Source organism: Triticum urartu, chromosome 3, assembly GCF_003073215.2.
Source record: "Triticum urartu cultivar G1812 chromosome 3, Tu2.1, whole genome shotgun sequence".
Taxonomy (NCBI): domain Eukaryota; kingdom Viridiplantae; phylum Streptophyta; class Magnoliopsida; order Poales; family Poaceae; genus Triticum; species Triticum urartu.
Window position 1 is genome coordinate 673,879,548 of NC_053024.1, and position 27,343 is coordinate 673,906,890.

Genomic DNA, 27,343 nt, shown 5'->3' on the forward strand with positions numbered 1-27,343 from the left:
ACAAATGATAAGCAACCACTCTTGTTCTTGATATCCACAAGAAGGCAATTTCTTTGTATGGATGGAACCCAAGGAAATAAATATCTCCATGCATATAATCACTTTCAGCATTATCTACGCCCTCAAGAACAGTAGCCTTGTCAAAGTCCCATTCAAGTTTATCTTCCACTAGTGCTTCTTCACCATCTCTATTGCAATTCCCTTCATGCAAGATCCACGGCCCAGAGTTTTCAACACGGGAGATCCAAGAAAATTTTGCTACCACCGACAAAAGGCTTATGTCAATCTTCACTCGCCACTTCATTTTACCACATACTTCGGTAAGCAACCAAACCCGAAGTCGGTATGACCTGCAATTACGAACTAAAGCGCAATAAACCCCCTTCTTTGATTTCCCTAGATAAAGATCAGCACGCTTGGTTTTACTGCCTGTTGGCGATTTGATCACTTCATACTCTCCATGGGATAAGGTTATGCTGCAATTACCAAGTGGAAAAGAGAACATATTATGATAGATAATACAATGAGTTTCAGCAAAGCAAAAACCAAAATTAAGTGAGCATGCATGTTTAAGGTGGTGAGTGGATACCGCATGATAGTCATTTTGACAATGCACATAATGACATAAAGCGCTCCTTGCCAGTAGACGGTGTAGCGATGCTCTGGCTGCCAATCTGACTGCATGTCGGCGATGGTCCCAGCAGCCTCCCCTCTCTGGACCAACAACTTCTCCTCCCATTGCCATGTCCTTGAAGAGAAGACACGTATTGCATACGGAGAGGGCGGCCATGCCGATTCCTTGGCGAACATTGTCGTGCTCAAGCATGCGAGGAACGTAAGGAAGGAGAAGCACCTCATAGTGCGTCGAGACGGTGGGGTCAAAAGCTAGGCACATGTCGACGCCTAAGTCCTCCATCCCGACGCACCCATTGCCGTGTCGCCGGATTAACGACGACTTTATCCCAGAGCAAGAGAAGGCCGTTACAGTGATCCTTGATAGACAAATGACCGGCGAAGTCCGTGTCCAAGTAGTCAAGCCTGGCGGCGATCTTGCGCTGTATCAACGGACTTCTGAAGAATTTCGTGGGAGTCGGATTGAGCTGCTCCATGAAGAAGATCCCATGGAGCGAGAGCGGGAGGAGGTCTGCCCGCAGCAGGCGGCGGTCGTCGATGACAGCGCGCCAGCTTTTGCAGACGCAACGGCACGCGGCGAGGCTGCGCGGCGCGAGGTGGCCGAGGACGCATGCCAGGATGTCGTCGGGTACTAGCAGCGGCTGCGCCGCCGCAGCAAGGGCCATCAAGGACGGCTATTCCTTGTAAAACAAGCGGAAACGGGCTGATGGAGGAGACGTGATATATGCAGATCGATGGAGTGGGTGGGAATTGACTCGGTCTTGAGATCCGAGTTGGTAGTCATAGTAGTCATCGGAGTGCTGATGGCTGATGGTATCTGGTTACGGAAATGTTAACGCCCACACATGTGGGCGTTAGCTAACTCGTCCACACGTCTTCATTGCCGTCCAGCGCTTTTTGCACGAATCTTAGTATGAAAAGACTGAATTTATGTGCCACGTAGGACAATTCGTGTGTGTGGCGTGTGAGGGAGTTCGCCCGCACGCCGTTTTCTCTCCGCGGTCAACGGTTCGCCAGTCGGGGCGTGCGATGAAACTGATGTCGCGCCCGCACGCCACGCATCATTTCTGTTCCCCATCTCTTACGACTGCCCATTCTCCCACTCTCCCACACCCAGGCTGTCATTTGACATGTCTTTTGAGGGGTACATGGCAACTGCCCTATTTGTGATTGTAAACAGATGGCAATTCTCTTTCATCCGAACATGTTATTGTTGCCACGTCTGTTTGTAGCGCTACCTGGCAACTGTCTAGTGTTAGTAGGTGGCAACTCCTAAAGATACCATCATCGCCCACATGCCCGTCTCCTCTCCCACACACCAAAGCTATCAGTTGCCATGTGTTTTTGCAGGGTACATGGCAACTACCTCTAGCGTGCTTGTAAGTAGATAGCAACTTTCTCTTTATCCGAAACATGCTTTTTGCCATGTTTTTTTAGTGCTACATGGCAACTGTCCAGTGTTAGTAGGTGGCAATTCCTAAATTTTTTCAAATCATGATAACTGTAGTAGACCAGACCATACATGGCAACAACTGCAGTTGCCCAAAAATGACATCCGGCACTTGACTTAAGATGGCAACTGCAGTTGAGAAACCATGGCAACTGTAGTTGTCCGACATGGCAACTGTAGTTCAGCAACATGGCAACTGTAGTTCAACAACATGGCAACATGGCAACTGAAGAGGGTCCGGACCATGGCAATCGCGACGGGACGCGTGGTTACTGACACGCAGGGCGTGTGACACACGGGACGTGTGGCTCGCAGGCGGGGAGGGGCGACGGCCGAGACGAGTCGTGCGGGCCGCGTGCTCGCTCGCCCGTACGTGCTCGTGTGGGACGATCGTGCTGCACCGGACGTGCGGTCTGTGGCTGCGCGCGTCCGGACGCGGTCGTGCGGGCGGGGTCGTCTCCGTGCCACACAGGACGTGCGGCACAACCACCCGATACACCATACGTGTGGCAGTTATCGACGTCCTCTGGTTAATCGATGGTTGAAATCTCCGGATTGCATCACAACTCCAATCTACCTGTTTTCTACGCATACGGGTTGCATCACAACTCCAATCTACACGTAATAATATCGATATCGAAGGAGGCATCTTTCGGAAAAGTGCTCTTGACACTAGATAAATTATGAGATGAAGAAGAGAGAATTCGTAAGAAAAGGCTTGTCTTCTCTTATTTAAGAGAAGGCAAGAGATGATCTCTTAACATAATATGTTTCATCATGTTTTTAGGAATAGCTAGTTATTGAAGATAAAACTAAGAAACGACCCATTATAAACATTTTTTGGGGCGGCAGGAAATCATCCGGCTAGCCAGCCGTCCGATCTGGCGCCTGTGATGTTCGATGGCAGCAGTCTGTCCCCGATTCATGCCGCGTCCTTCTCTGCAGTGATGAAGGTGAAGCGGCCCCTTGTCAAATCCACACCGCGCCTCCTCGAACACATGGTTTGTGCAGCAAAAACAACGGATTGGCAACGGCGCCGGCGACCTCTCAGCACCGGAGCCGCCGGAGATGCTGCTTCATAGCTCCAAAAGAGCCGCCGGCGTCGTGCTGCATCGCGGCGCCGAGACTCACTGAGGGGCTGCACCATGGTAGTACCGACAACTGCAAAAAAAAAAGCTTCAACGTAGCAGTGACGAGTGACGACACCCCGACGGAGCTCCAGTGCAGCTCCATGGAAGCACCGTCGACGCCGGCGAAGCTGCATTGCAGTCCCGGCGACGCTCCATTGCAGCTCTAGTGGAGCTCCATTGCAACCGCGGCAAAGCTCGAACGACCGCGCCGACGCTCCATTGCAGCGGCGAAGCTCCGACGACCCCCGGCGACCCTCCATTGCATCCCGGCGGCTCTCCATTTCAGCTCTGGCGGAGTTCCATTGCAGTCACGGCGAAGCTCGAACGACCCCAACGGTGATCCATTGCAGCCGCGGCGGAGCTTAGACGACCCTCCATTGCAGCCACGGGCGCACTCATTGCATCGCCGGCGATGACAGCGGATGCTGTGACGCGGCATGCGGCAGCCATGGCGGAAGCTGCGACGACGGCGGAATCTGCGGTGGAGCGCGGGGATGCTGTGATGCAGCTCCGTTGAAGCTCTATTGCAGCCCTGGTGTCGTGAGGATGAATCAGCCATAGGCCGACGACCGTCACCTCCTCCTCTACGGTGATGCTGCTTTGAACGAGAGAAGGGAAAGGATGGAAGAAGATAAGGCGTAGGCGATTGGAGTGGTGGGCGGGCCCCACAGCGCCACGTGTAGCACAGGAAGAGCGGCTTACGGGAGAGAGTTATCATCCGACTTAATTTAAACATTTTCTTTTTTTTCATCTCTAAATTATATATAAGACTTAAGATAAGACTATCTTATTAACCATCGTATATGCCCTTAGTATTGCGTGGACGCTCAAACTTTCTTTCTCTGTTAAAATAATAAGCGTTGGTCCGTAACCAACTATCCATAAGTGTAGCATTACGGACTGAATTGTACGGAAGAATGCTACAGGCTGATGTGTTGAGCAGCCGTTCCCTGATTTTTCTCTGCAGGCCCTTCGTGATTTCTGTCTGGGCTAAACGAACACTGCCACATCTGTCCGTAAGCGCTGGTCCGTAATCAACTATCCGTAAGTGTAGCATTATTGCTGTTAAAAAGACATATAACAGCAAAGGCTGACGCCGTTAGCTAGCTACATCGATAATAGAAATGGATTGGGTGCAAATTGCAAAGTTGATCGAGTGCGCTCATCTTAAAAGCTCAAATATGAGGCCTTTGCATTTTGCTCAGCTTGTTTTTCGGTTGCAAGATAAATATGGAGCGCTAATATGATTCTACCACTGTTATGTTCTTTCTTGATGACTGTGAACCTGTTTGTGCCAACGATTTTTTTCTGAATTATGTTTGCGCATATGGGCAATATGAAAAAAGTGGGCCCACAATGATGATGCGCAGAGCGGAAGTGGAAGAGAAGCAAGTATCTTCTCATTTATCATTTCCCATGGCGGAGTAGAGCTGGCGCCGCAACGGATGTCGGTGTTATGGCATGTGCAGGAGGAGCAATGGTATAACCTCTCCTTGCTCGTGCAGCACCGGCTGGCAGAGAAAGAAATCTACGGTGAGCTCGTAAGCGAGGAGGCCGTGGCGGCCCTGGTCATGAAGAACCCCAACTTTGTCGCTTATCAGCAGGCGCAAATATGAGGCTGCGTGCTCACGCCCCACGCAACATGCCCACGACTCATTCAGACAAGGAGGCGACGCTAGCGATTGCGGACGAGAACGCGGGTAGCTACGCATTGTTGGCGCCGATACACTGACGAGGCTGACCATCCATGTCCATCGTCAACCTCACGTGCACCAACACTGCACAGGCCACGGACTCCGACGAGAAAGCAGAACTATACATATCCTGGTGGGTATGGTGGGACCCATTTATCAGTAGCGCTGTTTGGTCCACTCGTGCTACTGGTAAATAGATAGCAGCAGCGCTTACTCTCGACCCGCACTACTGTAAAGTAGCAGTAGCACGTGGCTTTGGTTCGCGCTACTGTTAAACCTTCATCTATAAGGTTTTTCTTAGTAGTGACGGCGAGACGATGTCACTGTTCATGTCTAGAAATAATGTTCTCCCCGCTTTTTTTTCGTTCCATTGGTGTGTTTATCACCAACAAAGGATGTGTGAAGCCAACGAAATGGGAAAAGAACAGACAGAACATTGTTGTTTCAGACTCACACTGGAGCTATGTCCGAAATATATATGTGTTTAATTTATTATTCTGTGGTGTATGGACACTCAACTAATATATTAAATGAAAGTAGATGCCACTATCGAAATAAATCTCGCTGTCTAACTATGACGTGTAGGGTTTCATTTGTCAGTATTTGGGCGTAAACAAAAGGGCCGCCTTCCAGGACTACCTTACATATCTTCTCTCACGGTGTCCCTCACTCCCTCTGGTGCCTAAACATGCACCTGGTCATTTCTGTTACTAAAGTTGTACTCCCTCCGTCCAAAAATACTTGTCATCAAAATAGATAAAAAAAGATGTATCTAAAACTAAAATACATCTAAATACATCCTCTTTTCTTCATTTTGATGACAAGTATTTCCGGACGGAGGAAGTAAAATACATAAAACTGATGCTCAAACTTGCCTCGACGTCAAAATACGATGCTATTTCCCGTCTGTAGGAGTGGAAGGTGCTCACATGGCATGTATTTCCTGTTTGTATCCATTAATCGAGCCTATACGACGTGTGTGCTCCTGCTGGTCAGCACACTATCACATGCGGGTCCGACTTCTCATACATTTTTGGAATTTGAGGTGGTATAGTTGCATGTTAACATAAATATGTCAGTTAGGACCAACTGCTTTTTTTGAGTTGTTAGGACCAACTGCTTAGTCATACTAGATGATGGCATGCACATTGTTGCTGGAATGTTTGAAAATATATGTTAATGAGATTTGGTTGTCATGATACCCTAGGTTGAGATTTGGTGAACAGTAAATTAAAAATAAATAGGACACAAAATTTAAAAATTCTGATTTTTTGGGTAGATATTCATGTTAGTGTAACAATCGTGCTTGCCAATTTTCATGCCAAACGGAATAGTTGTGCTTCGACGGCTAAAAAACAAAATTAAATGTACCATTTGTCATTTAACTTTTTTATTGCACAGGTCAGCATGCTTAGGCTTTCGCCCTAAAAATATGCAGGTAGCATTTGGATGTGACAATGAACACATCTTTTTTTCAAGTTTTTGTTACCTTGGCAAAGTACATTTTTAGCGCGCGGGAGCATATACTCCCTAGAGCCTAAAGCAATATCCGGATACTCTACACGTTGCTGCAGTGATGTTTTTCAATATATTTTTAATGAGATTTCGTTACACTGAGCATAAATATTTGGAATAATAATGTAAGAACTAAAAGTGAAATTATGTCTGATTTTATTGTATTTAGTTATTATATAGTTGTAAGATATCTATGAAATATAAATAGCATAATAAAGTGCAAATTATCGTGCATTTTTGTACGTTGAGGTGGACTTTCCTCTGCATGATTGTACTCAAGGTGAGCCTTTTTGTATGCATGTTTTATTTGTGGATTGGTTTCACCACAGGCGTATCTCATCATGTGATTTTCCGTTGCACCGTGAGGCTCGATTTGTGGTTGCTGGACTGTGTGGAAAAACAGCCACCCTGCTTTCCATAAGGCTACTCTATAAAATCGTTTGGTAGTGCGTTTGTTTCTTCTTCCTACACAAAGCGAGAAAGCGACCCAACACAAGTACCAGACAGACCACGACTTGTACTATCAAGGCGTCGACAATTTAGGGGCTGGACCAAGCAGGAAGCACCGTCCATTTGATTCCGGGAAACGAAGCTGTGGACGATGCAGTCGGAACAGTTTGACACGGAGGTACAGTAAAGATAGAAGGCAAGGTACGTAGTGGTCGCGATTTGCATGTGCGATGTCTGCCACTGCCATGGCCTTATCCTCCCTCTTGCTCCTCCTTCTTCTCACCGCCCAATCATCCTGTGCGTTCGGTTTATTCGGTTTACATGGTTCGGTTTATACGGTTTTTTGGTTTGTACGATATTAATACTTCAGTAAATACCCGGTATGAAATTAAAATACGATTCGGTTTCGGTATATACCAAATTATTTCGGTATGGTTTCGGTATATACCATAAAAACCAAAGTTGACGCGAATTTGAAAATGACGTAATAATAATTTGGAAATTTATGACTCAAAACACATACTATTTTACACAAATAGTATATGACTATATATATAAGTATATATGCATGCATTAATGGTTATGGACGTGCTTAGCATTTTAAAAAGAGAAAACATGACTATGTTACAAGAAAATTTTACATGCTTATTAGTGAATTTGACTCATGTACAAGAAAAATGACAACTTGTATGGTTGTTCATCTCAAGAAATATAATTTTATTTTTTACTTCGGTTTATTCGGTTAACCGTTCGGTTTTTCGGTATATACCATAAAAACCAAAGTTCAAATCGGTATGAAAAGTTCATACCATACCGAAACCAGAAACCATAAAAACTATAAAATCGGTTCGGTTCGGTTTATTTTCGGTATGGTTTTTCGGTTTGGTTTTGAAATGCACAGAGTGACCGCCCATGGCGCGGCCCTTGCTCTTCGCTTCACGCGGAAAACTTGGCGAAAACTCAAACAACATTGCATGATGCCCCGTCGATATATATTTTTTGAACAGTTTTCAAAAAGAACAACAAATTTCAAAAAGGAGAAAAATAAATTGACGAAAAAGAGAAGAAAAACGAAAAAAGTGAAAAAAAGTAGAATAGGAAAGAAAAAAAACGCTTAGGCCTTGCCCCAACTAGGCGACGACATCGCTCCACTCGGGCGCCTGTTCGTCCAACCCAAGCACTCGCGGATTTGGAAAATGTTCATCGATTTAGAAAAAATGTTCACCATTTGATTTTTTTGAAGATTTTCAAAGCAAAAGTTGCAAAAAAAGTGTTCCTGGTTTTGGGAACCTTCTAGGAGGTTCATGAACCATTTTTCCCCTTTTGTTTTCATTTTTTCTTTTTATCTTCTCTCCTATTTTCTTTTTTATGTTTCTTTTTGTTTCACCTTTTCCTTTTAATGTCTATTGTTTACATTTTTCATCAATTTAAACTTTTTGGAATTTCAAAATTTTATTCAAATGTTCAAAATATTTCATCTTTCAAATTTTTTCCATTGTTTCAAAAATTGTACATATTTGGAAAAAAAATTCAGAACTTAGATTTTTTACAATTTTATTAATCAATGTTCAAACAATTCCTAAATGTCCAGAATTTCCAAGTTTTGTTCAGGTTTCCATTTTTTCATACTCATTATCGATGTTAAAAAATTCAAAAAATGTTAACAATTAAAAAAGGTTTTGTAAATTCGAAAAAAATCACGTCGTCAAATTTTGTTCAGAGTTTAAGAAGGTGTTCCTATTTTGAAAAAATGTTCTCTTTTCCAAATTTTGTTCATAATTTTATAATGTTTCCCTGTTTTCAATTTTTTTCACAAATTCAAAAAAGCCTCCTAAAAATTCGAATGATCTTGTGGATTTAAAAACATTCATACATTTGAAAAAAAATCAGGGATTTGAAAAAAGTTTGTGAATTTAGGAAAATATTCATGAATTTTAAAAAAAATATTCATGGATTTGAAACAATGTTCACGAATCTGAGAAGTTCAAGAATGTAAGATATGTTGACGATTTAAAAAATGAGTTTGTGAATTTTCAAAAGGAAAAGGAAAATGAAAAAAGATGGAGAAAGAGAAAAAAGAAAAACTGGTCATGGATGGCAGTGCGCTCTGTCGCACAAGAACAACAAGAAGAACTAGTAATAAAGCACATCCAGGGAGCTTTCACTATTGGTTGTTGTGGTTAGAATGAAACAGTGAGCCGGCAGGCGATCCACCATACATACGAAAGGGAGTATGATTTGTCAAAGGTCCATATTGTCCTATATACGTTTAGCGGGGAGGTTGTACTGAAACGTGGCTTTCCGTTGGGCAATATCACTCCCATAAAAAAAAGGACTTGGGCAATATCGTCATCTGGTCCGTTATCACCACAGAAGTATCTCATCTCATCTCATCTCATCATGTGGTTTTCCGTTGCACCGTAGGCGAGGCTCGATTGGTGGTTGCTGGACTATGTGGAAAAACAGCCACCCTGCTTTCAAAAAGGCTAGTCTACAAAATCGTTCGGTAGTGTGTTTGTTTCTTGTGCTAGTCTACAAAATCGTTCGGCGAGAGAGCGACCCAACACAAGTACCAAACAGAGCACGACGTGTACTATTCAGGGGTCGACGAAGCAGGGGCCGGGCCAAGCATAATTGCAGCACCGCCCATTTGATTCGGAGAAACCAAGGCGTGGACCATGCAGTTGGAACAGTAAAGATAAAAGGTAACGTGCCTAGTGGCCGCGATTTGCAAGCGCGGTACTATATCTTCCACTGCCATGGCCTTATCCTCCCTCCTGCTCCTGCTGCTTCTCTCCGCCTCCCATGGCGACGCGGCTCCTCCGGCTCTCGGCTTCACGCGGACCGACTTCCCGCCGGACTTCGTCTTCGGCGCCGCCACCTCCGCGTACCAGGTAAGAATGCATTTGTTTCCCTTGGTCAGCTGGTGTGTGTGTATACTAGCTGGTTTCTCTTGCTCTGCTTCTCTGGTTAATTTGCTCTGTTTTTTATGCAGTATGAGGGCGCCGTGGCTGAGGACGGCAGGAGCCCAAGCATCTGGGACACCTTCACTCACGCTGGTAACTAATGAACCCAGGCTTGTTTGATAGGAAAAATGGCAGACAAAATATATCCTTGCCATACAGTTTTTTTTTCTCCTTTTTTCATTGACAATTTGTTCTCTGTTTGATAGGGAAAATGCCAGACAAAAGCACGGGCGATATCGCTTCTGATGGATACCACAAGTACAAGGTAACCACCGTCATAGTTTACATTGCCTCCCTCTCGCAGAAAAACCATGGTTGAATTGCTTCTACGTTTTCTCTTTGATTGATCCCAGGAGAAAATAACACGTTATCCTTCTTGTTTCGCATCGAATTATATGAACAATTTTGTGGAAGGAAATTCAGGGCTGTTTGTTTTGGTTTACACTAGTGACATCACCTGATGTTTCAGGATGATGTCAAGCTCATGGCCGACACAAACTTAGAGGCTTACAGATTCTCCATCTCCTGGTCAAGGCTTGTTCCAAGTAAAAGCTTTCCACAATATTTCTCGTTGTGCTATACTACGAGTTTCTACAATAATGATGACTGGTCTTTGGTTTGATACTGAAATTTGCAGACGGGAGGGGGGCTGTCAATCCAAAGGGGTTAGAGTACTACAATAACCTCATAAATGAGCTAGTGAAACATGGTACGCGTATTTGTAAAGTTTCTAAATTTTGTTGTACGGACAAGATATTTCATCTTTCAAAAGTATAATACATGACAAGCCGTGGAAATTTATCATAGTTGGCTAAAAGTTATTGTTCTTTAATACTTCACTATCTAAACCCTACGGCCTTCTTGTTTCGTTAGGGATTCAAATCCATGTCATGCTTTACCATCTCGATTTTCCACGAGTTTTGGATGATGAGTATGGAGGATGGTTAAGCCCTAGAATTGTGTAAGATCCTGTGCCTTTTCCTTTGTGGATGAAATTGCTCCAAAGCTGAGAAATAACCAACCTTTTTATAGAAATTGGATAAAGGAGGTGGCCTCTGCAAAATGTTGTCAAAAATGATTATTCCTACTTTCCTAGTGATATTTCCTCATCGATGGTACTGCAAAATGCAGGGAGGATTTCACAGCATTTGCAGATGTGTGTTTCAGAGAGTTTGGAGACAGGGTTTCGTACTGGACCACGATAGACGAACCTAATATCGGCCCAATTGCATCTTACGATAGTGGAATATTTGCACCTGGACGTTGTTCCGATCCTTTTGGAATAACAAAATGTACCACCGGGAACTCAACCGTGGAGCCGTACATAGCAGCTCATAACATGATACTGGCACATGCATCAGCTACAAGACTTTACAGAGAACAATATCAAGTGAGTTTATCGTGTGCTCAAATTAACAATAACTCTTTTTGCCAGCACATTCTCCAACTTCTTTCAAACAAGTAAAGTATTAAGATTTAAGTTTTCATCTAATTTTAATACAGAAACACCAGTATTATTAAACCAGTAAAGAAAACAGTATTTGTGAGCATTACAATTTTTACGGTGTCTTCAGGATTGCAATTTCTCTGTATAAGATTTTCCAATTTTTTGACATAGGATCTCATGAATTACACAAACAGACTTATTTTAAAGGTTCAAATAAACAAAAACAGAATTATTTTAGTTCAACACAATGTATTTCATATGCAAAAATGTGTGTGGTCACAAAAATTGTCTCGGGTGTAGGCTGTGCAAAAGGGAGTTGTTGGCATAAACGTCTACTCATTTTGGACTTATCCTTTGACGAACTCTACTGTGGATTTAGAAGCAACTAAAAGATATCAAGACTTCATGTTTGGCTGGTATGTCATTTAGATTCTTATCTTTGCTTCCGGATTCTGCAGCTGAATGTGCAACAAACATGGAGCTAACTAATCGGCTTGTGTTATTGTGTAGGACACTAGGACCCTTGGTGTTCGGAGATTACCCACAATCGATGAAGATGAATGTTGGTTCCCGCCTCCCATCCTTCACAAAATCCCAATCTGAATTTGTTAAGGGCACTATTGATTTCATAGGAATAAATCATTATTATTCTGTCTATGTGAATGATCGCCCTTTAAAGGAAGGTGTTCGTGACTATGCAGCAGACATGTCAGTTTACCAGAGAGGTAATCAAATTTTGTATCTGCATCGGCGTATTGCTGCATTGTTCATCAGTTCAGTGGGAATTTGATTCATTAAACATATATATTGACCAAATAGTTTGTCGAAGCTTTCGAAACATATACTTACAGGATATATGTTTCTGTGATGCAGGTTCTAGAACAGACCCAGCAACAAGCGAGGTAAAGGTTCCCACTATGTTTGTCAAAGATGCCACTTGTTTCAGCTGTTTTGAACATGAGGTAGTTGAAGTGGGAATTCTGGTTCATGTAACTTGTTCTCTTGAGTGCAGTACGTCCCAACGGTTTATCCAGACGACCCAGAAGGATTGCGACTTGTGCTGGAGTATCTGACAGAAGCCTATGGGGGCCTCCCCATTTATGTCCAAGAGAATGGCAAGTCGAACTACTTTCTGGTCACACTGATCTCCAAACTTTGATTCAGTTCTCATCTAAAATTAATCGATTCGGTAAACGTGATGAAGTTTAGACATGATCTCTCTTCAGGCAAGGCAGCCGCGAATGACATTCTCGATGACACCGACAGGGTGGAATACTTGAAGACCTACATAGGGAGCACACTGGATGCATTAAGGTAAGCCATTCAAACAAATTCCGCCAAGAATTTTTGTGAAACCTTCAGAGTTCAGTTACCATGGTGCAGTTTTTCCTCTGCAGAAACGGAGCCAATGTGAAAGGTTACTTCGTGTGGAACTTCCTGGACATCTTTGAGTTCTTAGCAGGGTACAAGTTAGGGTTTGGCATGTATCGTGTCGACTTTGATGACGAAGCGCGGCCACGAGAAGCCAGGCTCTCTGCTCACTGGTACTCAGGCTTTTTGAAAAATAATGGCATCAGTATTCGGAGTGAGGTCGACGACACAGGACACCATGCTCAACAGTGAGTTGTATAGTCAGATGCACTGAGTTGTACGTGACCTTATTTTAGGTATATATGGGAAATGCTAAATTTATCCTGGGTGAAAGAAATTAATGTAAGTAAATAAATTGTTTTTTCTGTATGTGCAACGTGTAGTACTACTACAAGTATGTACAGTGTATGTTGAAAACTTATCGTTCTCCTAGAAGAAATAGATTAAGAGTAATGTTCTATTGGTCGTCCAACAAGGCGACAAAACACTTGTGAGACTTCACGCTTAGAATGCAGATGGTTTAAATTAAAAACACGAGATATTATTTTCCACCGGTTTTGTTTTACGCCCGTGATTTACTTTCTCCTGCGAATATAGTTCTGACCTCATTCCCATGTTTGGACGCCGTTTGGATAGAAAACATAGATGAACTGAACCGGCATATTTAGTAGTCACTGACCAGAGTAGTAGTATGACTGAACCTAACACAGGCTTAACATTCTCTCTGGCCAAACTAGCAAAGCTGCGAGGGCGTCATTTTTGGTGTCTTCAATAGGTTTATAAATAAACCATTGTTTTAGAGACTCATATTGTTCAGCTAAAAATAATAAGATTTTATAGCCATTTGCGGTGGGCTAGGAACGCGTCACTTCATGTGCTCTCATCCGCCGCCACGTGTCGTGCTATGGGCATTCCCTTCAGATTTTTTCCCTGTACGTGTTTTTGCGCTTTAAGATATTTTTTTTTTGCTTTTTGGTTTCCCTCGTTTTTTCTTAGGATTATATTTACTTCTCCTGGAGGCACAGATTTACTTTTGTAAGAGGCACGGCTGTCTTTTTTTTTCCAGATTTACTTTTCCTGGAGGGACGGATTTGCTTCCGTGAGAGGCATGGTCGGAAAGGGAAAAAAAATCACGTTTTTTTCTTCCGCGAGAAGCACATATTTACTTCTCATGGAGGCAGAAGGGAAATAACACGTTTTCTTTTTCCTTTCGTGAGAGGCGTAGCTTTACTTCTTGTAGAGGCACAAATTTGCTTCTGCGAGAGCTTCGATCGTGCCTCTCGGAAAGAAAACATTTTCTTATATTTTTCTTTTGAGTTAATTGCGCTTTTGGTACATAAACTTGCATTCGATGTACAAATTCATACAACTTGTGTTTCAGGTACATTTACCTACATTTCCGTCATTTCCCGTTAGTCCTCCGTTAACCTGTGCATGAGCTGGCCCACACTACATACATGTGTGTGGATGTCACCTGTCAGTGGCGTACAAAACATAAACTAACAGCGTCTCAGCCGGATTCGAATTAGCAACGTCTCCTCACACACATCAAAGGATTAGCCACTGCACCAGCGGTCACTCTTTGTTATTTAGGACATGATGTCTTCTATATACTCTATCCGGTAATGTATTTGAATCCAAAATATGTATTGCATGGGATTTGCTGCTTGCGTGCCTCTCTCATCACCCCTTTTTTCCCTGTCCAGTGAGTACTAAAGAAACTCGGAATTTTTCAGTATTTTTTGTTCGAAGTTTTTGAATAAATTTCAAATTTGAATTATTTAAGTGCAAACACCTCTTCATTTTTTCTATTAAAATGCTGAACATAACGCTAAAAGGGTCCACTTTTTTGCAAGATGGTTCACCCGCCATTTCACTTGGAAGAAATTTGTTATGTGAAAAAAATATGCATATGAGCTCTATTTTACAATATTTGATCTTCTAAATAAAAAAAATCAAAAACATTCAGTGCTCACCTGTTTTTTTAAAGCATGAATATAACGGTACAAAGGTTCCATTTTTGCAAGTTTGTCGCCTTATCACTTGTAAGAAAGTTGTTATGTGGAAAACATATGCATATGAGCACTATTTGACAATATCTGACCTTTTAAATTAAAAAAACGATATCAAAATTATTTGGTGCTCACCATTTTTTAAAGGGTCGAGTATAACGCTAAAATAATATAACGCTAAAAAGGTCCGGTTATTGCAAGATGGTTCGCCGGCCTTATAACTTGGAAGAAAGTCGTTATGTGAAAAACATATGCATATATATGAGCTCTATTTGTCAATATCTGACTTTTTAAATCCAATAAAAGAACAATATAAAAAACATTCTGTGCTCACTGATTTTTTGAAAAACATTGAATATAACACTAAAATGGCCCAGTTTTGCAAGCTGGTTCGCGCACCTTTTCACTTGGAAAAAAACTGTCATGTGAAAAATATATGCATACGAGCTCTATTTGACAATACCTGATCTTTTATATTCAAAAATAATAATTTTATTTGACCAATATCAAAAACATTCTTTGCTCACCGAATTTTTGGGTACTCACTGGACCAGGGGAAAAAAGGGGTGATGAGAGACGCTCGCAAGCAGCAAATCCCGTGCAATACATATTTTGAATTCAAATCCATTACCAGATACAAAGAATGGCCGGTGGTGCAGTGGCTAATCTTTGATGTTTGCTTGGAGAAGTTGCTAGTTCGAATTCTGCTGTGGAGGGGCTACTTTTATATATATCTCTGTTTGTTTCTATGCCACTGACAGGTGGGATCCACACACATCTATGCAGTGTGGGCCAGCTTACATGCACAGTTTAATGGACGACTAATGGCCAATGACAGAAATGTTGGTAAATGTACCCGAAACACAAGTTGTTAGACCGATTTGTATCATTTTTCAAGTTTATGTATGAATTTGTACATGACGTGCAAGTTTATGTACCAAAAGCGTAATTAACTCTTTTCTTTTCGTGAGAGACACATATTTACTTCTCGTGGGGGCACGGATTTGCTTCATCGAGAGGCATGGTCGTGCCTCTCGGAAAGGGAAAAGACGCTTTTTTCCTTCCACAAGAGGCACGGATTTAATTCTCGTGGAGGCACGGATTTGCTTACTCGGGAGGCACTAGTAGAAAAAGGGTATAATGTGAAACTCATTAGTCCCGGTTTGTAATTTAAGCGGCACTAATGTGACCATTAATACCGGTTCCAACGGCTAGGCAGGCGGCGCTCATTAGTACCGGTTCGTGCCACGAACCGGTACTAAAGAGGTGGTGGCCTTTAGCATGGGTTGGTGGCTCCAACCGGTACTAAAGGGGGGGGTCTTTAGTACCGGTTGGAGCCACCAACCACTAGTAGAAAAAGGGTCTAATGTGAAACTCATTAGTTCCGGTTTGTAATTGAACCGACACTAATGTGACCATTAATACCGGTTCCAATGGCTAGGCGGGCGGTACTCATTAGTACCGGTTCGTGCCACGAACCGGTACTAAAGAGGTGGTGACCTTTAGTACGGCTTGGTGGCTCCAACCGGTACTAAAGACCCCATTTAGTACCGGTTGGAGCCACCAACCGGTACTAAAGGTGGTGCGCTGCCACCCGCAGTGCATAATGTTTAGTCCCACCTCGCTAGTTGAGAGGAGCTCGCACCGGTTTATAAGCCCCGCCACGGCTACCGTGTCGAGCTCCTCTCTAAGCAGGCCTTTATGGGCCTATTGCAAGTCTTCTGCCCTGTGGGGCCTACTGGGCCATACGGGCCTGCATCTTGGCCCAACTAGAGATTGGGTTTCTAGTCGTATGCAGGCCGTGTCGGCCCAGTAGGCTGGCTATTTTTGCTTTATTTCAAAAATAAAAATAAAAAAAATCCTTACCAATCGGGACTAAAGGTCCCCCAGACCACAGCGCACCTCGTGCCACGTGGTGGGCCTTTGGTCCCGGTTCGTGTTGAACCGGGACTAAAGGGAGGGGACCTTTAGTCCCCACTCTTTAGTGCCGGTTCCAGAACCGGTACTAAAGGTCCTTATGAACCGGTACTAAAAGTCGGTTTTTCTACTAGTGAGGAATGGTTGTGCCTTTCAGAAAGTTTTTTTCCTTCCATGAGAGGCATAGATTTACTTCTTGTGGAGGCATGGATTTTCTTCCGCGAGAGGTACAGTCGTGCCTCTCAGAAAAAAATATGTATTTTCTTGTTTTTTTTCTTCCGCGAGAGGCACAAATTTACTTCTCACGGAGACATGAATTTGCTTCCTAGAGAGGCACAACCTCTCGGAAAGGCAAAAACACGTTTTTTGCCTTTCCTTCCACGAGAGGTACAAATTTACTTCTCGTGGATGCACGGATTTGATTACTCGAGTGCCATGTTCGTGCCTCTCGAAAAGAGAAAAAACATATTTTTTCCTTTTTGTGAGAGGCACAGATTTACTTATCGTGGAGGCACGGATTTGCTTTCTCGAGAAGCACGGTCGTGTCTCTTGGAATGGGAAAAAAATGTGTTTTTTGTTTCCTTCCGCGAAAGGCACATATTTACTTCTCGGGGAGGCACGGATTTACTTCCACGAGAGGCACATATTTACTTTTCGTGAAGGCATGGATTTGTTTCCTCGAGAGGCACGGTCGTGCCTCTAGAAAAGAAAAAAAATGTGTTTTTTGTTTCCTTCCACGAGAGACACATATTGACTTCTCGTGGAGGCACAAATTTGCTTTCGGGAGAGGAACCTCTCGAAAAGGGAAAATGTGTTTTTTCTTCTGTGAATGGCATAGATTTACTTCTCGTGGAGGTACATATTTGTTTACACGAGAAGCACCGTTGTGCCTCTCGGAAATGAAAAATAACATGCTCCTAGTTTGGATTTTTTTCATCTGGTTCTTTTAGTGAGAAAAGTTCATTCAAACCTAACAACATGAGATCTAGTTTTGGAGATAAAAAAACCAAACTAGGATAAAAAGATAAACCATTTCGGATAAAGGAATCCATAAAAAAGAACTCTCATGTTGCGATAAATGACACACATGCAGTTTGACACTTGTCATTGAAGGAAATATGCCCTAGAGGCAATAATAAAGTTATTATTTATTTCCTTATTTCATGATAAATGTTTATTATTCATGCTAGAATTGTATTAACTGGAAACTTAGTACATGTGTGAATACATAGACAAACAGAGTGTCACTAGTTTGCCTCTACTTGACTAGCTCGTTAATCAAAGATGGTTAAGTTTCCTAGCCATAGACAAAGAGTTGTCATTTGATAGACGGGATCACATCATTAGAGAATGATGTGATTGACTTGACCCATCCGTTAGCTTAGCATGATGATCGTTTAGTTTGTTGCTATTGCTTTCTCCATAACTTATACATGTTCCTATGACTATGAGATCATGCAACTCCCGAATATCGGAGGAACACTTTGTGTGCTACCAAACATCACAACGTAACTGGGTGATTATAAAGGTGCTCTACAGGTGTCTCCAATGGTGTTTGTTGAGTTGGCATAGATCGATATTAGGATTTGTCACTCCGATTGTCGGAGAGGTATCTCTGGGCCCTCTCGGTAATGCACATCATTATAAGCCTTGCAAGCAATGTGAATAATGAGTTAGTTATGGGATGTTGCATTACGGAGCGAGTAAAGAGACTTGCCAGTAATGAGATTGAACTAGGTATTGAGATACCGACGATCGAATCTCGGCAAGTAACATACCGATGACAAAGGGAACAACGCATGTTGTTATGCAGTTTGACCGATAAAGATCTTCGTAGAATATGTAGGAACCAATATGAGCATCTAGGTTCCATTATTGGTTATTGACCGGAGATGAGTTTCGGTCATGTCTACATAGTTCTCGAACCCGTAGGGTCCGCACGCTTAACATTCTGTGACGATTTGTATTATGAGTTATGTGATTTGATGACCGAAGTTTGTTCGGAGTCCCGGATGAGATCGGATACATGACGAGGAGTCTCGAAATGGTCGAGACGTAAAGATCGATATATTGGAAGGCTATATTCGGACATCGGAAAGGTTTTGAGTGATTCGGGTATTTTTCGGAGTACCGGAGAGTTATGGGAATTCGTATTCGACCTTAATGGGCCATACGGGAAAGGAGAGAAAGGCCTCAAGGGTGGCCGCGCCCCTTCCCCATGGACTGATCCGAATTGGACTAGGGAAAGGGGGCGCTCCGTTCCTTCCTTCTCCTTCTCCCTTCCCTTTTTCCTATTCCATGTGGGAGGTGTGGAATCCTACTAGGACTAGGGAGTCCTAGTAGAACTCCACACTTTGGGCTCGCACTATGAGGGCCGGCCTCCTCCTCCCTCCATCCTTCATATATGGGGGCAGGGGGCACCCTAGAACACACAAGTTGATTGTTTTCAGCCGTGCGCGGGGCCCCCCTCCACCATAATCCACCTCGGTCATATCGTCGTAGTGCTTAGGCGAAGCCCTGCGCCGGTAGCTTCATCATCACCGTCATCACGCCGTCGTGCTGACGAAGCTCTCCCTCGACACTCTGCTAGATCATGAGTTTGTGGGACGTCACCGAGCCGAACGTGTGCAGATCGCGGAGGTGTCGTACTTTCGGTACTAGGATCGATCGATCGTGAAGATGTACGACTACATCAACCACGTTGTCATAACGCTTCCGCTTATGGTCTACGAGGGTACGTGGACTACACTCTTCCCTCTCGTTACTATGCTTCACCATGATAGATCTTGCATGTGCGTAGGATTTTTTTTAAAATTACTGCGTTCCCCAACAGTGGCATCAGAGCCAGGTTTATGCGTAGATGTTATATGCACGAGTAGAACACAAAGGTGTTGTAGTGCACGTGGGTATATACACATTGCTTGCCGTCACTAGTTGATTCTTGATTCAGCGGTATTGTTGGATGAAGCGGCTCAGACCGACATTACGTGTACGCTTACGCGAGACTGATTCTACCGATGTGCTTCACACACAGGTGGCTGGTGGGTGTCAGTTTCTCCAACTTTAGTTGAATCGGATTCAATGAACATGGTTCTTTCTGAAGATCAAAAAGCAATCACTATACTACGTTGTGGTTTTTAATGCATAAGTAAGAACGATTCTTGCAAAGCCCGTAGAAACCACGTAAAACTTGCAACAACAAAGTAGAGGACGTCTAACTTGTTTTTGCAGGGCATGTTGTGATGTGATATGGTCAAGACGTGATGATATATAAATTGTTATATGAGATGATCATATTTTGTTAAAGTTATCGGCAACTGGCAGTAGCCTTATGGTTGTCTCTTTATTGCATAAGATGCAAGCACCATATAATTGCTTTACTTTATCGCTATGCGATAGCAATAGTTGCAAAAGCAATAGTTGATGAGACGACCATGTGACGACACGTTGATAGAGATCAAGATGATGGATATCATGGTGTCATGCCGGTGACGATGGAGATTATGACGGTACTTTGGAGATGGAGATCAAAGGCACAAGATGATGATGACCATATCATGTCACATATTTTTGATTGCATGTGATGTTTATCCTTTATGCATCTTATTTTGCTTAGTTTGGCGGTAGCATTTTAAGATGATCTCTCACTAAATATGAAGGTATAAGTGAAGGAAATATGCCCTAGAGGCAATAATAAAGTTGTTATTTATATTTCCTTATATCATGATAAATGTTTATTATTCATGCTAGAATTGTATTAACATGAAACTTAGTACATGTGTGAATACATAGAGAAACAAAGTGTCACTAGTATGCTTCTACTTGACTAGCTCGTTGAATCAAAGATGGTTAAGTTTCCTAGCCATAGACATGAGTTGTCATTTGATTAACGGGATCACATCATTAGGGAATGATGTGATTGACTTGACCCATCCATTAGCTTAGCACGATGATCGTTTAGTTTGTTGCTATTGCTTTCTTCATGACTTATACATGTTCCTATGACTATGAGATTATGCAACTCCTGAATACCGGAGGAACACTTTGTGTGCTACCAAACATCACAACTTAACTGGGTGATTATAAAGGTGCTCTACAGGTGTCTCCAATGGTACTTGTTGAGTTGGCATAGATCAAGATTAGGATTTGTCATTCTGATTGTCGGAGAGGTATCTCTGGGCCCACTCAGTAATGCACAACACTATAAGCCTTGCAAGCATTGTAACTAACACTACTAGGAAAAGCCTAGTAGTAGCGCGGGTGCCTGCGCTACTACTACGGCGCTACAACTAAATAGTAGTAGTAGCGCGGTGCATCCCGCGCTACTAGTACGTGTGTTAGTAGTAGCGCGGGTTCGACATGCGCTACTACTAACTATCTGTAGCGCGTGTCTGTGACCCATGCTACTACTATTAATTTGAAAAACCAAAAAAATAAATCTTGACCCCGTGCGTGCTATCAATCATGCAGGGAGATCTCGGCCATGACGCGTGCCTCGTGGAAGCCGCCGAGGATGGCCGCGAAGGCCAGCCCTGCGTGGGCCGGGAGCTGGAGGACCTGGATCTTGGCATCGTGCGTGGGGAGTAGCACCTCGCGGCGACCCTCGCCGTTGAGGTCGGCGACGAGAGCGGCGGCGGGAGGCGGTCCACCTCATGCTTGATCGGGAACCCGTCGTCCGACAGGTGGTACCACGCCTCCCGGAACGAGAAGTCACCCTCATGCTACCGAAGGAGGAGGGGGATGGGTCAACTAGGGTTCCGGATCGAATCGGAGAGGGGGGAGGAGGAGGAGGAGGGCTGACCTGGAGCGAGAAGAAGACGGTGAAGGCGGCGAGGAGGAGGATGCCGAGGTCGCGCCTCCACATCTTGGCGGCGGAGAGGAGCTTGGGCGACCTCCCACCGGAGGGATCTCAGAGAGGGATGGGGAAGAAAGCAGAGTGTACCAGCGGCGGCCACCGCTGGAGTACGAGGGAGAGAGGAGGAAAGTGAGAGAGGGGGAAAGTGAGGGAGAGAGGAGGGATTTGGCCGAGGATATGGGGATTTCACCTACCTCGTACTTAGTAGTAGCGAGGGGTATAAAACCGCGCTACTACTATCAACTTAGTAGTAGCGCGGGTGTGTACCCCTAGCTACTACTATGGCATGTCCCGGGAGGGCACGGTAGAGACCACTTAGTAGTAGCGCGGGTTAAAAACCCACGCTACTAGTATCAACTTAGTAGTAGCGAGGGGTAAAAACCCGCGCTACTAGTAAGCGTCTGCCTATAAGCTTTTCCCTAGTAGTGTAATGAGTTAGTTGCGGAATGATGTATTACAGAATGAGTAAAGACACTTGCCGGTAACGAGATTGAACTAGGTATTGAGATACCGACGATCGAATCTCGGGCAAGTAACATACCGATGACAAAGGGAACAACGTATGTTGTTATGCGGTTTGACCGATAAAGATCTTCGTAGAATATGTGTGAGCCAATATGAGCATCCAGGTTCAGCTATTGGTTATTGACCGGAGACATGTCTCGGTCATTTCTACATAGTTCTCGAACCCGTAGGGTCTGCACGCTTAAAGTTCAGTGACGATTGGTATTACGAGTTTTTGTGTTTTGATGTACCGAAGGTAGTCCGGAGTCCCCGATATGATCACGGACATGACGAGGAGTATCAAAATGGTTGAGACGTAAAGATCTATATATTGGACGACTATATTCGGACACCGGAAGTGTTCTGGGTGGTTTTGGAGAAAATCGGAGTGCCAGAGGCTTACCGGAACCCCCTGGAGAAATAGTGGGCCTTATGGGCCTTAATGGAGAGAGAGAGGGTTGGCCTAGGGCAGGCCGCGCGCCCCTCCCCCTCTGGTCCGAATTGGACTAGGAGAGGGGGGGGGGGCGCCCCCCTTTCCTTCTCCCTCTCCCCCTTCCTTTCCCCTCCTAGTAGGAGTAGGAAAGAGGGGAGTCCTACTCCTACTAGGAGGAGGACTCCTCCTCCTGGCGCGCCTACACGGGCCGGTGATACGTCTCCAACGTATCTATAATTTTTGATTGCTCCATGCTATTATATTATCTATTTTGGATGTTAATGGGCTTATTTCTACACTTTTATATTATTTTTGGGACTAGCCTATTAACCGGAGGCCCAACCCAAATTGCTGTTTTTTTTGCCTCTTTCCTAGTTTCGCCGAAAAGGAATATCAAACGGAGTCCAAACGGAATGAAACCTTCGGGAACGTGATTTTCTCAACGAACGTGATCTAGGGGACTTGGAGTGGACGTTAAGCAATCAACGAGGCGGCCACGAGGCAGGGGGCGCGCCCTCCACCCCCGTGGGCCCCTCGTTGCTCCACCGATCTAATTCTTCCTCCTATATATATATATCCACGTACCCCGCAAACATCCAGGAGCACCACAAAAACCTAATTCCACCGCCGTGACCTTCTGTACCCAAGAGATCCCATCTCGGGGCCTTTTTCGGAGCTCCGCCGGAGGGGGCATTGATCACGGAGGGCCTCTACATCAACTCCATGGCCTCTCCAGTGATTGATGTCTACTACACAACCTTCTTCTTGTAGACGTTGTTGGGCCTCCAAGTGCAGAGGTTTGTAGGACAGTAGCAAATTTCCCTCAAGTGGATGACCTAAGGTTTATCAATCCATAGGAGGCGTAGGATGAAGATGGTCTCTCTCAAGCAACCCTGCAACCAAATAACAAAGAGTCTCTTGTGTCCCCAACACACCCAATACAATGGTAAATTGTATAGGTGCACTAGTTCGGCGAAGAGATGTTGATACAAGTGGTATATGGATAGTAGATAAAGGTATTTGTAATCTGAAATTATAAAAACAGCAAGGTAACTAATGATAAAAGTGAGCGTAAACGGTATTGCAATGCTAGGAAATAAGGCCTAGGGTTCATACTTTCGCTAGTGCAAGTTCCCTCAACAATACTAACATAATTGGATCACATAACTATCCCTCAACATGCAACAAAGAGTCAGTCCAAAGTCACTAATAGCGGAGAACGAATGAAGAGATTATGGTAGGGTACGAAACCACCTCAAAGTTATTCTTTCCAATCAATCCGTTGGGCTATTCCTATAAGTGTCACAAACAGCCCTAGAGTTCGTACTAGAATAACACCTTAAGACACACATCAACCAAAACCCTAATGTCACCTAGATACTCCAATCTCACCTCAAGTATCCGTGGGTATGATTATACGATATGCGTCACACAATCTCAGATTCATCTATTCAACCAACACAAAGGACCTCAAAGAGTGCCCCAAAGTTCTACCGGAGAATCACGATGAAAACATGTGCCAACCCCTATGCATAGGTTCATGGGTGGAACCCGCAAGTTGATCACCAAAACATACATCAAGTGAATCACGTGATATCCCATTGTCACCACAGGTATCACGACAAGACATACATCAAGTGTTCTCAAATCTTTAAAGACTCAATCCGATAAGATAACTTCAAAGGGGAAACTCAATTCATTACAAGAGAGTAGAGGGGGGGGGGAAGAAACATCATATGATCCAAATATAATAGCAAAGCTCGCGATACATGAAGATCGTATCACCTCAAGAACACGAGAGAGAGAGAGATCAAACACATAGCTACTGGTACATACCCTCATCCTCGAGGGAGAACTACTCCCTCCTCGTCATGGAGAGCACCGGGACGATGAAGATGGCCACCGGAGAAGGATTGCCCCCTCCGGCAGGGTGCCAGAACGGGTCTAGATTGGTTTTCGGTGGCTATGGGGGCTTCTGGCGGCGGAACTCCCGATCTATTGTGCTCACGGATGTTTTTAAGGTATATGGAGATATATAGGCGGAAGAAGTACGTCAGGGGGGCCACGAGGGGCTCACGAGGGTGGAGGGCGCGCCCAGGGGGGATGGGCGCGCCCCCCTACCTCGTGACCTCCTCGCAGATCCCCCGACGTGCACTCCAAGTCTTCTGGGCTTCTTTCCTTCCAAAAAAGAGTTCCGTGAAGTTTCAGGTCAATTGGACTCCGTTTGATTTTCCTTTTCTTCGAAATACTGAAATAGGAAAAAAACAGCAATTCTGGGCTGGGCCTCCGGTTAATAGGTTAGTCCCAAAAATAATATAAAAATGGAAAATAAAGCCCAATATAGTCCAAAACAGTAGATAAAGTAGCATGGAGCAATCAAAAATTATAGATACATTGGAGACGTATCGGTGATGTGTGAGTAGTTTACTTCAGACCTTCGGTTCCATAGCTAGTAGCTAGATGGCTTCTTCTCTCTCTTTGGATCCCAATACCAAGTTCTCCTTGATTCTCTTAGAGATCTATTCGATGTAATCTTCTTTTGCGGTGTGTTTGTCGAGATCCGATGAATTGTGGATTTATGATCCAGATTATCTATGAACAATATTTGAATCTCCTTTGAATTCTTTTATGTATGATTGGTTTATCTTTGCAAGTCTCTTCGAATTATTACTTTGGTTTGGCCTACTAGATTGATCTTTCTTGCAATGGGAGAAGTGCTTAGCTTTGGGTTCAATCTTGCGGTGCTCGATCCCAGTGACAGAAAGGGAACCGATACGTATTGTATTGTTGCCATCGAGGATAAAAAGATGGGTTTTACATCATATTGCATGAGTTTATCCCTCTACATCATGTCATCTTTCTTAAGGCGTTACTCTGTTCTTATGAACTTAATACTCTAGATGCATGCTGGATAGCGGTCGATGTGTGGAGTAATAGTAGTAGATGCAGAATCGTTTCGGTCTACTTGTCGCGGACGTGATGCCTATATACATGATCATGCCTAGATATTCTCATAATTATTCGCTTTTCTATCAATTGCTTGACAATAATTTGTTCACCCACCGTAATACTTATGCTATCTTGAGAGAAGCTACTAGTGAAACCTATGGCCCCCGGGTCTATCTTACATCATATTAATCTCCCGTCAACAAGCTATTTCTGGCGCCATTTATTTTGCTTTATTTACTTTCAATCTATATCATAAAAATACCAAAAATATTTATATTATTATTATCATCTGTATTAGATCTCACTCTTGCAAGTGGCCGTGAAGGGATTAACAACCCCTTTATCGTGTTGGTTGCGAGGTTCTTATTTGTTTGTGTAGGTACGAGGTGACTCACGCGTGGTCTCCTACTAGATTGATACCTTGGTTCTCAAAAACTGAGGGAAATACTTACGCTGCTTTACTGCATCATCCTTTCCTCTTCAAGGGAAAACCAACTCAGTGCTCAAGAGGTAGTAAGAAGGATTTCTGGCGCCGTTGCCGGGGAGATCTATGCCAAGTCAAGGCATACCAAGTACCCATCACAACTCTTATCCTTCACATTACATTATTTGCCATTTGCCTCTCGTTTTCATGTCCCCCACTTCACCCTTGCCGTTTTATTCGCCCTCTCTTTCTGTTCCCCTTCTCTTTTCCCAATTTTCCTCTTTTGCCTGTTTCTTGTTTGCTTGTGTGTTGGATTGCTTGCTTGTCACGATGGCTCAAGATAATACTAAATTGTGTGACTTTACCAATACCAACAATAATGATTTTATTAGCACTCCGATTACTCCTCTTACCGATGCTGAATCTTGTGAGATTAATACTGCCTTGCTGAATCTTGTCATGAAAGATCCGTTTTCTGGCCTTCCTAGTGAAGATGCCGCTACCCATCTAAACAACTTTGTTGATTTGTGTGATATACAAAATAAGAAATATGTGGATAATGATATTGTTAAACTTAAGCTATTTCCGTTTTCGCTTAGAGATCGTGCTAAAGCTTGGTTTTCGTCTTTGCCTAAAAATAGTATTGATTCATGCAATAAGTGCAAAGATGCTTTTATCTCTAAGTATTTTCCTCCCGCTAAGATCATCTCTCTTAGAAACGATATTACGAATTTTAAGCAACTTGATCATGAGCATGTTGCACAAGCTTGGGAGAGGATGAAATTAATGATACATAATTGCCCTACACATGGTTTGAATATTTGGATGATTATACAAAATTTTTATGCCGGCTTGAACTTTGCTTCTAGAAATCTTTTAGATTCGGCCGTGGGAGGCACTTTTATGGAAATCACTTTAGGAGAAGCTATCCAAACTCCTAGATAATATTATGGTTAATCATTCTCAATGGCACACAGAAAGATCTACTAGTAAAAAAGTTCATGCAATTGAAGAGATTAATGTTTTGAGTGGAAAGATGGATGAACTTATGAAATTGTTTGCTAATAAGAGTGCTCCTACTGATCCTAATGATATGCCTTTGTCTACTTTGATTGAGAATAATAATGAATCTATAGATGTGAATTTTGTTGGTAGGAACAATTTTGGTAACAACACGTATAGAGGTAATTTTAATCCTATGCCGTTTTCTAGTAATTCCTCTAATAATTATGGTAATTCCTACAACAATTCTTATGGAAATTATAATAAGATTCCCTCTGTTTTTGAATCTAATATTAAATAATTTATTAGTTCGCAAAAGAGTTTTAATGCTTTGATTGAAGAAAAATTGCTTAAGATTGATGAGTTGGATAGGAACATGGATAGAATTTCTCTTGATGTTGATTCTTTGAAACTTAGATCTATTCCACCTAAACATGATATCAATGAGTCTCTCAAAGCAATGAGAATTTCCATTGATGAGTGCAAATAAAGAATCGCTAGGATGCATGCTAAAAAAGATTGCTTTGTGAAAGCATGTTCTTCTAGTTTTCATGATAATAAGGATGAAGATCTAAAAGTGATTGATGTGTC

General features: G+C 43.3%; 1 protein-coding gene across 4 annotated transcripts; it reads left to right on the top strand.

The window, feature by feature from the left end:
• Positions 1–9,463: 9,463 nt before the first annotated feature.
• Positions 9,464–13,094, top strand: LOC125545854 (beta-glucosidase 5-like). Of its 4 annotated transcripts, XM_048709899.1 has the most exons (14): positions 9,464–9,766; positions 9,868–9,931; positions 10,045–10,103; positions 10,308–10,383; positions 10,476–10,547; positions 10,712–10,799; positions 10,970–11,228; positions 11,586–11,701; positions 11,796–11,847; positions 11,965–12,010; positions 12,159–12,187; positions 12,298–12,400; positions 12,512–12,599; positions 12,683–13,094. In XM_048709899.1, the coding sequence occupies exons 1-14, from the start codon at positions 9,632–9,634 to the stop codon at positions 12,906–12,908; spliced, it is 1,413 nt and encodes a 470-aa protein (XP_048565856.1). In that variant the 5' UTR covers positions 9,464–9,631; the 3' UTR covers positions 12,909–13,094. The 4 variants fall into 4 exon arrangements, with proteins under 4 accessions (XP_048565856.1, XP_048565857.1, XP_048565855.1 ...); XM_048709900.1 differs by having other exon boundaries at positions 11,796–12,010; positions 12,669–13,094; XM_048709898.1 differs by having other exon boundaries at positions 11,796–12,010.
• Positions 13,095–27,343: the final 14,249 nt, after the last annotated feature.

Coding starts and splice junctions, on each gene's coding strand:
- LOC125545854 (XM_048709898.1), top strand. CDS start 9,632: ATGGCCTTATCCTCCCTCCTGCTCCTGCTGCTTCTCTCCGCCTCCCAT. Junction 10,800..10,969: donor TGGTTAAGCCCTAGAATTGT/GTAAGATCCTGT, acceptor TGCAAAATGCAG/GGAGGATTTCACAGCATTTG. Junction 12,188..12,297: donor CAGACCCAGCAACAAGCGAG/GTAAAGGTTCCC, acceptor TCTTGAGTGCAG/TACGTCCCAACGGTTTATCC.